The following is a 14,101-nucleotide window of genomic DNA, read 5'->3' on the forward strand; positions in this document are numbered from 1 at the left end:
AAGGCTCTGATTGAGCCTGGAGGAGACTGCAAATGGATGTCCATGGCCTCTGCTGGGCTCAGAGGACCCTCTGGAGGTGGCGCACTGGGAGATCCCCACAAACCCATTCCACGAATAAGTTAGTTCGCAGATATGGGATTTGCAGATACAGCCCCCCAATATAATTTTTTTCCAGATTATCACAGGAACAATCTATTTCATGAATGAGATATTGCACCCACTGCTGTGGAGAGAAAAATCTCCTTTACTATTATTACGGCTCGGAAGAGAGGCCAAGCTTCTCCAGACTCTAGATATTAACAATCACTGGTGCTCCATATAGACTGGATGCTCTTTTCACATCACTAAATTTCTGGCAGAGAACCTCATTGCTTGAAATAATGAGATACTCGTGATTTTGGTTTTCAGTAGTTTTTTATTGTTAAAACTTTTCTTGTTAAACAAAAGGGTTATTGATACAGAATACGGTTTTTGCTTTCCTCTTCAAGCAGTTCTTATTTCACAGGCGTACATACCAAAAGCTTCCACCTTTAAAAGCTGCCAGAATTATAGAACACCTCAGGTCTCAAATGACCACAAAAAGTGTTTTCTGTGTTAGACTGAAACTCTCTACTGGTTGAAATGCATGTTTTTCCTTAGATTATTAAAAGGCAGGACAACTTTTGCAAAGGTCAGCAGAAAAGAGAAAAGGTCAGTGATAGGCATGTTGTTACTATTTATTAATGTACTAGGTCTTTCATGATATATGAAGAGAGACATTCTTCCTACCAGTGAGAAAGTGGATAACAATTCAACAGGAAGTTCTGAAAGAGTTGGACCATGAGGTTGATTTCCTACTTAATTTTTTTTTTTACAGAATCCAAAATTGATATAACAGCAGCACTGGGAAAAGAACTTTCCTCTGAGCCTGAAAGAAAAATAATTTGTTTTAGGCAAGAAGGTATCTGTGTGCTGTACAGCTAGTAAACTGCAAGATACCGCGGTCATTGCTTAATAGGCCATGCGTGATAATTCTAAATTCTAATACAGGCATCAGTATTCATGGGGGATAGATTCCTGCTGTTTCCGCAGATGCTGGAAACCGTAGATGGCAGCAAACCTTACTCCCCCCCGTCGCACTCATAACTCACCTCTCTTCATTTGCAAATGCTTTGCAAAAGGAACTTTTTTGCTTTGCTACAAAATGCTGAGGAACAGGAAACAGACAATGAGATCTCGAGTCTCATAGCTTCTAGACCAGGGGTGCTCAATACATCGATCGCGATCGACTGGTTGATCGCGAGGCAAAATGAGTCAATCGCAGGCTTCTCTCCCGTCCACGCATTCCTGGGAGTGAGCCCCTTTGACTCTACTGGGGCTGACTCGTGAGTAGACCTGGAGAGGAGTCGCTCGCAGGCTTCTCTCCCGTCCACGCATCCCTGGGAGCGAGCCCCTGGCAGGCTTGTGAGCCCAGGAAGCCCAGGGAGTGAGCCCAGAGAGTGAGCCCCTGGCAGGCTCTTCCCTGGGAGAGGAGCCACTGGCAGGCTTCTCTCCTGTCCACGCATCCCTGGGAGTGAGCCCCGTTGACTCTACTGGGGCTGACTTACCTTTCCCCTGTTTTTGCACTGGTATGTATGGAGATCTGCCCCCCCCCCAACTTCCATCTGTTGGTTCTGTGTGCAAGGGGTTTTGCACTGGTCTTGCTGTGATGTCTATATAGAGATCTTCCCTCCCCCACACCTTTCCCCTGTTTTTGCACTGGTATGTATGGAGATCTGCCCCCCCCCCAACTTCCATCTGTTGGTTCTGTGTGCAAGGGGTTTTGCACTGGTCTTGCTGTGATGTCTATATAGAGATCTTCCCTCCCCCACACCTTTCCCCTGTTTTTGCACTGGTATGTATGGAGATCTGCCCCCCCTCAACTTCCATCTGTTGGTTCTGTGTGCAAGGGGTTTTGCACTGGTCTTGCTTTGATGTCTATATAGAGATCTTCCCTCCCCCACACCTTTCCCCTGTTTTTGCACTGGTCTGTATAGAGATCTGCCCCCCCCCCAACTTCCATCTGTTGGTTCTGTGTGCAAGGGGTTTTGCACTGGTCTTGCTGTGATGTCTGTATAGAGATCTTCCCTCCCCCACACCTTTCCCCTGTTTTTGCACTGGTCTGTATAGAGATCTGCTCCCCCCCCCCCCACTGGTATTGGAATTGAGGAAGATCTGGTGAGGAGGTAGATGTGGTGTCAGCAGTGGCCCCTTTAAGGGTAAGGCCTGGGCATCCAGCAGAGTGTGCTGCACAGCTGCAGCCACTTGAAGGCAATAGGGCCCTCAGGGATATAAGAGCACCTGAGGCAGGAAGGGCTCCACTTATTTATGTGAGTCAGCCTTTTCCTACATGAAGATCATTAAGTTCCACCATGACTAATGAACATTTGGAAGTGTGTTTGAGGCTGGCTGTCAGCAGCTACTGTCCGGACTATGCATCCTTGGCTGATTCACTTCAGTGCAAGTCATCAAAGTAAACTCAAGTAATTTCAAAAATGTTTATAGTTAATTGTGTTGTGCAATATTGGCTCATTTGGTTATGCAAGGTACACCAACATACATTGTACACATAAATGTTATATGTTATGATGCCGTGAACATTGTAAAAAAACTCTGGTAGATCTCCGGGCCTTGCTGGGTTTCAAAGTAGCTCTCGAGCCAAAAAAGTGTGAGCACCCCTGTTCTAGACTAATGCCACAGAAGAGTATATTATAGTAGTATTGGCAACCTTCAGTCTCGGAAGACTATGGTATCGCGCTCTGAAAGGTGGTTCTGGCACAGCGTCTAGTGTGGCTGAAAAGGCCAATCCGGGAGTGACAATCCCTTCCACACCGGGAGCAAGTGCAGTCTGTCCCTGGTCTGTCTCCCTGGCTATGGGCCTTCCTTCTTTGCCTCTTAGCCTCAGACTGTTGGCCAAGTGTCTCTTCAAACTGGGAAAGGCCATGCTGCACAGCCTGCCACAGGAGAACACTATCAGGAAGTGGACAGCAGAGGAAGAAGACAGACTGCTAGACTCCACTTCTTGTTAGTTCTTTCTGTCACCTCCTGTAGCCTAGCCTTCTCAGTGCTAGACTAGGTCTAGTTTAGCCTCCTGTAGTCTACTCTTCTCAGTGTCTGCTTTAGTTTTCATAGCATTCCGTAGCAAAGCAAAAAAGCTGCGTTTTGCTAAGCCTTGGTAAACGAAGACAGATGTGCCATGAGTGTGACGGGGGGAGAAATCTGTGAACCACAGATAAGTGAAACTGTGCATGTGGGTTCCACAGCTACAGGGGGATGCCTGTATATTCATTATGGATTTGAAGCTAGAGTTTATGATGGTAATCCCAAGAATGTTAGATCTTGCTGCTGGCCCATCTCACAATGCATTAAGCACCGCAACACCTGGCTATTCAGTCAGGGAAATGTCCTGGCTGGCTGTCGTATTTATACCAAGATATTGTGGTGGTGTTAAACATGCTCCATTGCACGCTGGAGTTATGTGATATGAAGGCATTTTAGAATTTGGTGAACAAAATAAAGCTTTTTGTTAGATTTATCAACATTTGTTAGTCTTTCCCTTATCTTTTGTTCTAGTCCAGTGGTTCCCAAACTGGTGGGTCCTGACCCACCAGGGGAACCAGAAGCAGGGCATCCCCCCCTTAAGGGGAGTGGCCTGCAGGGATGGCAGCAATGGAGCCACAACAATCGCACCACTGCCACAACCAAGAGTCTTGTTTACCTTCCTGCACTGGCCTCTGGCAGGGTGTAGAAAGCTTGCAGCCCTCCCTGCTGCCGTAAAAAGCCCTTGTCTTTGATCAGAAACCACTTCCAGTTTTCAGTCTCCAGATGTTTTCCTTCCATGGTGTAGTCAGCTGCATAGTACATGCTTTGAGCTTCTGCATTCAGCCACAAATCATGCCCATCAGGGGATCTCCAGTTGTTATCACTCTTTCCTGACTGATATTCTTAGCATTTTAGTCTGCCCTCTCACCATGGCATGCATACCAGTGACTCTCTCACAGAGGCACGCACACAACTCCTCTTTCTTATTAAGAGTCAAGACAGCTTGTCAGCAACTTCTGGTTGTCTCCTTTCCAGGCACTAATCATGCTGCTCCTGCTTAGCTTCAGGCAGCTCAACTTCCAGACCACACCTTCTACCCTATGTTCTTGTTAGTCTATGGAAAATGTTGCCCAACGTTAATACAGAATGTCAGATTCACAGTATAGAAGTGAGTGCACATGAAGCTCTCAAAAGCTCCACCTTTCGGAATTTTGTTCCCATTTTTAGGATAAAAACATGCTATGGCAACTTGCAAGTATATTTTGAATAACATGGGATCACAGTGTATAGGATTTTATAATTAACTTGGAAAATAAATGCATGATTAGACAGAATGGATATTATTAACAGCCCAATCTTACCTAACTCTCTGCATGCTGATGCAGCTGTGTCAACGGGGCATGTGCTTTATCCTGTTGGGGAGTTTCATGCTGCAAAGGCCTCCTTAAGGTAAGGGAACATGTGTGGTAAACCCTTACTGCCCCGCTGGGACTTCTTGAACTTGTTCACACTGATATGCCCGCTTATAGTCCTCAATTCACTCCTGTCCCCAGTCTTGTCCGTGTTCCTCCCCCCTCCCTGTCCTGTTCCACCAACCCTACACTGACTTACCTTCTCCAGGGCTCGTTGGGAAACCGATGTTGTGCAGACCCAACTGCTCTGGCTGCAGCCAGACTGTGCTGTATGGTGTGTCACATTTTACAACAGCCATAAAGGAGCTTGTGCTGCTGGAATGCTAGTTCCAGCAACATAAGGCCCTGTTGGGATTGGGCCATAAATTGGGTATTAAGAAGCTGTTGCGAGTACTGTCTTCTCTTATTGGACAGGCTTCTCTGATTTGGCACTGATGTTTGGTTCTTCTACACAAGCATAAGAGTAGATAAAGAAAAACAGGAGAGAAGCCAGGAAATAAATATAAAATATTGGATCCACAGAACTTGGAACAGGCAGTAATGAATGTTAGCTGCCAAATAGTGCTCAAGTATACTATAGTTTTGTGCTGTACCGAGGATTTCTGAACTCCCTTTTGGCTGCTAGAACACATTTTGAGTTTATGAAGCAGATCAGGGAATATCCTGGGGCTCATCCTTGGGAAGGGTTTGCAAACTAACAAGGGTTTGCAGATTAGAATGATAGAGCAATTTCAAATACCACAAAGCTGGCCCAGTTGTTCTCTGAGGTGAGGTAGGAGGGCATTCATTACCCTTCAGGATATGGCCAAGATGGGTTTTACATGAATTAATTTGTTCTTGCAGACAACACAGCTGTAGATTTTTATAATTTGTTTGATAGAATAAATGATTAGGTTATACAGAATGTAAAGATACTTTAAAAAGGACAGAAGTCATAATCACAAGCATTGATTCAGCAATGGGGGGGATAGGATTGGGCCCAAAGGTCAGCATCTGTTGTATCCTGATAACACTGCAGTGACCAGGCAGATATGATTTGCACCACTACAGCTGCTAGTAGGGGAGAAGTATCTTTACTTCTCCCTTGTATCTTTAGTATCTAGTATCTTTCCCCTCCCTTGAGGGGCAGTCCTTAAAGGAACAGAGTCATTGAGTATTGTATCCACACTCAAAGCTCATGGTTGTGTATGGTGTTGCCCCACTTAAGGACAGGGACAGAATGCTTGACAAAGTTCTGGAAGTGTCTGAGGTTGGCACTTCATGTGCAGAACTCCACTGCATGTTTCTGCACAAATGAGCATTTGAAGAATTATAGATAAGCAACTTGTATTTCGCATTAGGATAGCATTTATTGAATGAGATGCTCTGGACAATTGGTATGTATTTTTCCACCATGGTTGTCACAGGATAACCATGTAATCATGCTGTATGTGTTAAGGGTCAAGTGTTCTCAGGTGTTATAAAATTGTCCTATTGCTTTGCTTATATAAGATGTACCTAGCTTGGGTCAGTTCAGCAATGTTCACCCCTGTGCAAAATACCCTTAGCAAACATTTCAGCATCTTTGTTGATATAATACTCTTCTCTTATACAGGTGGAGGAAAACCCTTCATTAGAATTGATGATTATAGAAGACCACAATTCATTAATGGAGAAGTTGAATAACTGGAACTTCCAAATATTTGATCTTGTTCAAAAAATGGGAGATAAATCAGATAGAATCCTTAGTCAGGTTTGTTGCTGTGATTGATATGTCATGTTTTATATCTTGATGCCTTTCATAACTGAGCAAATGTCTGTGTGTGTGTTTCCAGCTGCACTGCTGGAGTGCTTGCTGCAAGGGAGATGACAGTCCTGGAGGTTCCTTCTCGATAAGAGAACATTTGTAAGCTTCAGGCTTGAGGGTGGATCTGTTTGGGCCTGTACCAGCAGTTTTGCTGGTGCAAGTCCAGGTGGGGCCTGGGAAGGCAGATCAAGGTATTGGCTGTGCTGATACCGCCCCCTTCCAGCCATTGTTCCTCCACCCTGTCTCACAAATGCCAGGAAATCTAACGGATCTGGTATTTCCAGTGGTATAAGGCTCAAATTCAATTCTCCTTACTCTTTTTTTTTTCTTGTTCATTTGGTTTTATCTCCATTTTCTTTTATTAGACTTTTAATAAATCTTTCACAATTCTCTGCGTCTGCCCGGTCCCTGGTATGGGAAGTACAGTAGAGTGTCACATCTCCTTACTCTGCAGGTGCTACTGTGAAAGTGATTTTGATAGAGACCCCAGAGGTTCAGTGTTCTAGATGGGAATTCTACCTAGGGAGCCCTTGGCTAGCCTGACCTCTTGGGCTGGTGGCAGCAGATTCAGTCTTTCAAAGCTTTTCTCCAGTAAGCTGTGTGCCCAAACAAGGGGAGAGAAGGGAACAGAAGGGAATGATCATGCTAACCACTAGGTGCTGCAGCCCTCTCTTGACCCTGAAAAGAGTTCCTTTCACTGGTCAACATGAAAAGTAATAGGACAACCATTGCTTTGGCTGATCCAAAAGGGCTTAGAGGGTAGATTCCTTGACCCAGTTCTATGGTCACTTAAATTGTTTTTTTTAAGGAATAGTAGAAACTTGGATCCAGGGTTTGAGTTGACTTTTTAATCCTGATGAAGAGGGAAACTGGTTAGCAATAATCATGGTTGGTGTCAGTGCATATCTAACGCTCATAGTATTGTAAAACCAGTAGGTAGAGTGGAGAATTTGTGCCAGAGAGGGGAAGAGAGAGCATATTCCTGGCTCTCATTTTGCAAATCATGATTATGCAGCAGTTATATTAGCCCCATCAGTATATTGTGAAGAGCTGGTTGAAATGTGAAAATCTACAGAAGGAAGAGAGTACCTTTCAGTGGCAAATCTGGCCCCGGTAGCGCCTGGGACCAAGATTACAGGCTGCCACGCCCCTGTACCAAGCTGCCTCCATCCTGCACTGGTGGGCTGCTATTCCCCTGCCTCCCTTTTGGAGGCCCAGGGCGGCAGCATGCTGCCTCCCTGAATCTCTGGAGGCCTTTTAAAGGCCTTGGAGGGCTGATAAAGCACTTCTGGTTTCATGGAGGATACCGGAAGTGACGTTTAAATGCCCTAAGAAAGCATTCCAAGGACCGTGGAAGCCTCCCTGGCCATCAGAAGGCCTTTTAAGGGCATAAAAACATCACTTCCAGTTTCCTCCATGAAACCGGAAGTGCTTTTTTTGTCCCGCCAAGGCCTTTAGAAGGTCTCCGAAGGGTTGGGGAGGCAGGCTGCCTCCTCGGGCCTCAGAATGCCTCTGGGCCCTGAGTGCCTGAGTGACACAAGGGGGGGTTGATGGCAGTGCTGTGGCGTCCCCTCCAGCCTGGTGCCCGGGGCCTTTGTCATCCCTGCCCACTCTCAGGTATGCCACTGGTACCTTTGCAAGTAGGTTAAAATTAAACTATTTAGTACGTGTTGATTTTTGTTTGTGCATGTTTTCAAAGTTCAGGCTGAGAAAATATTTAAGGAATTCTCTGGCCACAGTTTGTGGGTATCCTATGAGCTCTCTTCATCCATGTATGCTAGAGATCCTCATTACTGGTTTCTGGTTACTTTACCTCATGGAGATCAATACACATGCCTTCTGTGATATTGTGGATTGTGGGTGACCAGCCTGTGGCACAAGTAGTAGAAGATTTTCACTCTCTTATCCCATGGTCATAGCCCTCACTCTGGCACAGTGCCTGGTCTACACTCCTGCATGCTTATCCCGCACTTGCACTGCTTCTTCAGTGCAAGTGTGTCTAGAACAGTAGTCTAAAACAGCGGTCTCCAAACTGAAGACAGCTGTGTACCGGGAAAGACTTCCCCAGTGCAAACGGAGCGTTCCATTCCACCAGGAAGCCTCCTTACCATGTCACCGATCTTCCCCAAACTATGTGCCAATCAGCTGGGTGTAAATGGAAATCCCAGCCCAAAGCCCACTGAGGTGAGTGAACTTGGAAGCAGCTGGCCGGCATGAAGTTTGGGGGAGATTGGCGGCATGGTAAGGAGGCTCCCCAGTGGAACGGAATGCTTCGTTCACCCTGGGGATGGATTTGACTGTGTGCCGGATCTGGCCCTCAGGCTAGATTGTGGAGAGCTCTGGTCTAGAGGCATAGCCACACCAAGGCAAGAGGAAGGGCTGCTTTTTGTACATTAGTGTACTTGTCTTTTACTTTGTACTGCATGTGGTAATCTTGCCAAAAAGGCTGGCCGCCACTGTTATAGCTGCAATTTGATGAGATCCTTAAAATGAGGTCTTTAGTCAAAGGCAACATTTTTAGATCACTTTGTCAGCAGATTTAACTGATTATTTTTAGAGAAGTATTCATCATTAGATAATTCATTTTGAAATTTTTTTAGAAGGAAAAATGATGAAAAGTGTATTGCTCTGTTATACAACGCTCTTTTTGTGCCATGTTCTAAAAACGCTTTGAATGTGTTTAAGAGCTCTGACAGTAAATTTTAGATTGTGTTTGAACAGAAGCTCAACATTCCATTCATCCATTGTTTAAAATTTATATATGTGGGCCTAATAAATAAATTCTATGTAAGATTCATACATGTATTTTATGACTTCTTAAAATTTAATAACTATATCTTTTTGGCTAGAAAAAAAGGAAGCCTGTTTGATGATATGTAGCAATGTACATCACAACAATATGTATATTTCAAAATGTATTCCTGAAATAATTAAAATGTAAATAATTGTTTTAACACATTTTAGATAAAATAATTTTATTATGTTTTTAGGTTGCATACACGTTATTTCAAGACACTGGTTTATTTGAAATTTTCAAAATTCCAACTCGGCATTTCATGAACTACTTTCAGGCACTTGAAAATGGTTACCGAGATATTCCTTGTAAGTTAATACCTTATAACAGTGTTTCTCAAACTATGGGTCAGGACCTACTAGGTGGGTCGCGAGCCAATTTCAGGTGGTTCCCCATTCATTTCAATATTTTATTTTTAATATTTTAGACTTGATGCTACCATGGTATGTGACTGCATTTGGGGAAATGTTACAGACCTGTGCTTCTAACAAGCTACTATGTATGTTCTTTTAACATTGATAGTAAATTGGACTTATCTGGGTAAGTGTGGATAGGATTGCAGCCTAGGATTGTTAAACTTTTTCTGCTTGATGATGTCACTTCCGGTCATGACATCACTTCTGGTGGGTCCTGACAGATTCTCATTCTATAAAGTGGGTCCTGGTGCTAAATGTGTGAGAACCACTGACATTAAGTTTGTTTTTACCTCAAAGCCAGGGGTGGACAAACATTTTGACTGGAGGGCCACAACATCTTTCTGATACTGTGTCAAGGGCCAGGGGGGATTTACATTTCAAATTTGAATAAATTTACATAATTTTTGCATAAATGAATACATTAGAGATGGAACATATATGAATGAATGGGTTTTACTGAGCTTATTTTTAATACACATGAGTTGCAGAAAAGGGTGTGTGTGTTAAAATAACTCCTGACACATCTAACACACCTCTTCCCAGGGAAACATACAAAACAAATTTAAGAGGAGGAAGCATGGGCTCTCTCCCCCTCCCTTCAGGAGCATGTTTTTACTCTCTGCTCCCGCCTCTCCCCCCCCCCCATCCTGGGAACAAGCAGCAGCAAAGGAACATGTTGAGCCGGGGAGCTGGTGGACACCTCCCAGGGCAGGAGTTTGTTTCTCCTCATTCACACACAGAAGGGAGCTGTTTGCCTGTCTCCCTCTCTTAGGCTGCAATCCTGTCCACATTTTCTTGGGAATAAGCTCCATTGACTGTAATGGAACTTACTTCTGAGTAAATAGGCATAGGATTGGGCTCTCCATCCCTCCGCCTCCCCTAGCCAGCATCAAGCACCAAACAAATTTAGAAGCAGGCAGAAAACTACGTTTCCCCATTCACAAAGGGACCCCCCATCTTCCTCCCTCTCTGCCAGCAACCCTAACACGCAAAAGCAGTGTGCTTCCTCCCCATCCAAACATCCCTCAACTTCTCCCCTGCAGTGCCAGCCCCCCCAACAAGCACTCACAGCCTATTGGATCCACACTTTCTTGGGAGTAAGCCCCACTGATTCTATGGGACTTACTGCTGAGTAGACATGCTCTCCAGCAGCATTCTAACATCTCCGCAACTTCTCCCTTGCAGAGCCTGCCCCCCCAACAAGCTCTCATAGCTCAATTGAATCCACACTTTCCTGGGAGTAAGCCCCACTGACTCTGTGGGACTTACTGCTGAGTAGACCTGCTCTCCAGCAGCATTCAAATGTCCCGCAATTTCTCCAATGCAGCGCCGCCCCGACTCCAAGGTACACCCAAGCAGCACAACCAGACCCACACTTTCTCTCTCTCTCTCTCTCTCTCTCTCTCTCTCTCTCCCTCACTCCTCCATGTCCACCCCCCCAAGCCAAATTCAAGCAGGAAAAACAGGCCCAGGACTCCTTACCCCCATCAGATGCCTGGCCTCAGCTGCAGGGAGTGTTGCAGACAGGCAGGGCTTCTGCAGAGCTCTCCTGTGAGGGCTGGGCAGGCCAGCCTTTCCCTTGCTGATGCTGTGAGAGCAGCCGTGTTGGGCCAGCGAGGGCTCCCGCAAGTCTCCAGCAGGCCGGAGGCTCATTGGAGACCAGGGGCTCCCTGGGGGCCTGATTGGTGGTCCCTGGGGGTCACAAATGACCCACAGGCTGGGGTTTGGGCAGCCCTGCTCTAAGCCATAAAATGTCTTGTTATTTACGAAGAGCTGTTATTACAATTCATTTTATCAAAACATATGCTCCCTTACCTTGAGGAATCCTCCATGACTGCCCCCCCCCCCATGCAGGATGTGGCATATGCCTGGTTGGCACAGCTGCATCAGCACTGGAAATTTGGATAGGATTGAAGACTGCTGGTCTAGGCAGTGATAGCAAACCTTTTGGGCTTGGCTTATCAAAAATTCAGAAAATGGCTAACCCTGCTTGCATGCCATCCCCCCCCCCCAAAATAAAAGAGAAACAATTATTTACATATTCATTTATGTTCAAAAAATGCAGTCCAATCGTGTGTGATGTTATGTGTTATATAAAGCAATGTCAAATAATTACAAAAAATGAAATGCGAGTAAAACAAACTCCGTTGTTGTTGAGTGTTGGTGAATGCTGGCATGTCACCCAAAACATCTTGGCATGTCAGCTTTGATACTTAAGTTTGTTTTAAGTTCTCCATCATTGCTATAGGGAATGGCCAAAAGGCTTGGTGAAGCAGAAGTGTAAAACTCTAGGGAAGACTGCAGTGAGAAAACAAATCTTTTTTTTAAAGGTATTAGGTAAAGGATTAAAGATGTTAAAAAATGCCTTTATACAAATCTGTGGGGTAGCATCTAGAGTCTGTTTGCATATGTTGCATAAGAGTAATGGCCCAATCCTGTAGGGCTGTACCAGTGCAGAAACAGTGTGATAGATGCTTTAGGGTGTCACAAACACCATCTGAAAGTGCAGAGCTGCTTTCAGTACACCCACTCCATGTGTGGTGGTGGTGAAAAGGATCCTTGCTGACATTGGTGGGTGTAAGTGAGAGGATCTAGACAGAACAGGGAGAGGGCTAGGGGCACATCGAAGGTGGGAGAGCATGGCACCCGGCATGGGTGGTTTGCTCTGGATACTTTCCCCTCTGGATAGCTAAAGAGCTAGCACAGATCCAGGGAGACCCATTAGCAGTCAAGGGGCTTATGGAGGGATAAGGGAAATTCTTTTTCCTTTCCCATCCCGAACCTCCTGATTCCCCCCCCCCCAGCTTGCAGCTCAGCCTGTTTTGACATGGGTGCATACTATGGAGGAGGAGAAAGCATAGGATTGGACTGCAAGTCACCTTCCTGACTTCAGCTCCTGAGACTCAAAAGTCACTGCTGGAAGCTGGGGAACCTTCAGGAACTGCATGGGATGTGTCATTGGGGGCTGCAGGTGAAGTGACATGCGAAACTCTGCTATCTATACCCTTACAGCTTTCACATATTCCCCCTTGTCCTGCAGCAAACCATGCTGCTGCTGAGGGTCTTTCAAACTTCAGTAGTTATTTTTGGGATTGGTTCAGTGGCTTCAGTAGGGAGAAATGGATGGGGAAGGAGGTCTGCTCCCATAAGTTGTGGGAGCGTGATTCAGGATGCTACCCATGTTGTTCCTACGTTTTGAGTTTTGTTTACACTTTTTGTCACGCCATCTCAAAAAGGATACTGTAGAGGTGGAAAATGGACATAAGAGGGTAGCCGAAATGATCAAGAAGATTAATAAAGCTACTTAAAGCAGGGGTGTCAAACATAAGGCCCGGGGGCCAGATGCAGCCCATGAAAGCTTTTTATCTGGACCTCAGGCTCTCAGCTGCTGAGCAGTGCTGAGGTGTTACTACTGAAAGGGCAGCCCACATGAAGATTGGACTCTCCCATATCTTGAAATTTGATCAAGATTTGTGTATTTTCACTTCTGCAGCTAATGAGTTCCTAAGTGAAAAGTGCTTATTTTTGGTTATGACCTGTTTAATGACATCATTTCCTACCTAATGACATCACTCCCGGCCTTCAGCAGGCACCATGAATACTGTTCGGTCCTTGGTTTGAAATGAGTTTAACACCCCTGACTTAAAGAGTGCCTCCCCGTTTTTTGTCTTTCTACCATTATAATGTCAGAGGAAACAGTATAGCCTCCAAGTAGAAGTTTTTTGCCAGCATTCATCCACTTTCTTTTGTGCTTCTCCATTCTTCTACCCCATTGTTTCTTCCATCCTTTTCTTGAGTTCCTATCCTTCTTAATTTGTGTCCCTGACCTCTTCAGGCACCCAAACCCTATCTTGTAATTCTCCAGCCACATTTTCTTTCAGTTTAATAGCCTTGAGTTTTTGTGCCTCTGCCTATCCCCCATCCAGACCCTAGGTCCTGTGTAAGGATTTTCCCAGCCACACTTTCACTTCCCTCACAGAAGCTGCAGTTTTGTCAATATTCTAAGTTAAAGCTTCTGCTATAGTAATAAGATGGTTCATGAAAATTCTTTGACCTCACAGCAGTTCAACCAGTGACTTCATAGAGGCAGTTTGGAGGCCATTTTTTTTTACCTAATATATAGAAGACTTTAATTACAATTATATTTGAATTTAATTACAATTGTGATTTTAGATCACAATCGAGTACATGCAACAGATGTTCTTCATGCTGTGTGGTATCTCACAACAAGGCCAATTCCAGGATTTCAGCAAATGCACAGTGCTTCTATGACAGGAACTGACATTGGTAAGTGGGAATTTTTTTTTTCCATAAAAAGGTTTAGCCAATAAAATGAAATGGATAAATCTGAAGTAACTAAATGAATGCTTTTTGAAGTTTCTTTTCTAAACTGAGGGCTTCATAATTGAAAGATAAAGCTAACAGTCGATGTCATTTACAAGCAGTGTGTATCTGGTTTTAGGAAAATTGATTGAATAATTGCTGACATGCTTGGCTTCTTAGCCAAGGAAATGGTTTCACTTGGATCTCTTCTGAATGAGACCTATATCTTCCTGCAGCAGTCAGCATCTTTCTAGCAACTAAAATACATTAGGCTAATATTTCTTTATTTAATTAGGAAATGAAACCTCTC

General features: G+C 44.7%; 1 protein-coding gene across 1 annotated transcript in view; it reads left to right on the forward strand.

The window, feature by feature from the left end:
* Positions 1–14,101, forward strand: part of PDE3B (phosphodiesterase 3B) — an 87,177-nt gene that overhangs the window by 52,213 nt on the left and 20,863 nt on the right. The window contains exons 9-11 of the mRNA XM_066619355.1: positions 6,067–6,204; positions 9,249–9,360; positions 13,642–13,755. Of these exons, the coding sequence (XP_066475452.1) occupies positions 6,067–6,204; positions 9,249–9,360; positions 13,642–13,755 (364 nt within the window). The remainder of the gene's footprint in view (positions 1–6,066; positions 6,205–9,248; positions 9,361–13,641; positions 13,756–14,101) is intronic.

The sequence above is a fragment of the Tiliqua scincoides genome, chromosome 1 (genome assembly GCF_035046505.1).
Source record: "Tiliqua scincoides isolate rTilSci1 chromosome 1, rTilSci1.hap2, whole genome shotgun sequence".
NCBI lineage: Eukaryota > Metazoa > Chordata > Lepidosauria > Squamata > Scincidae > Tiliqua > Tiliqua scincoides.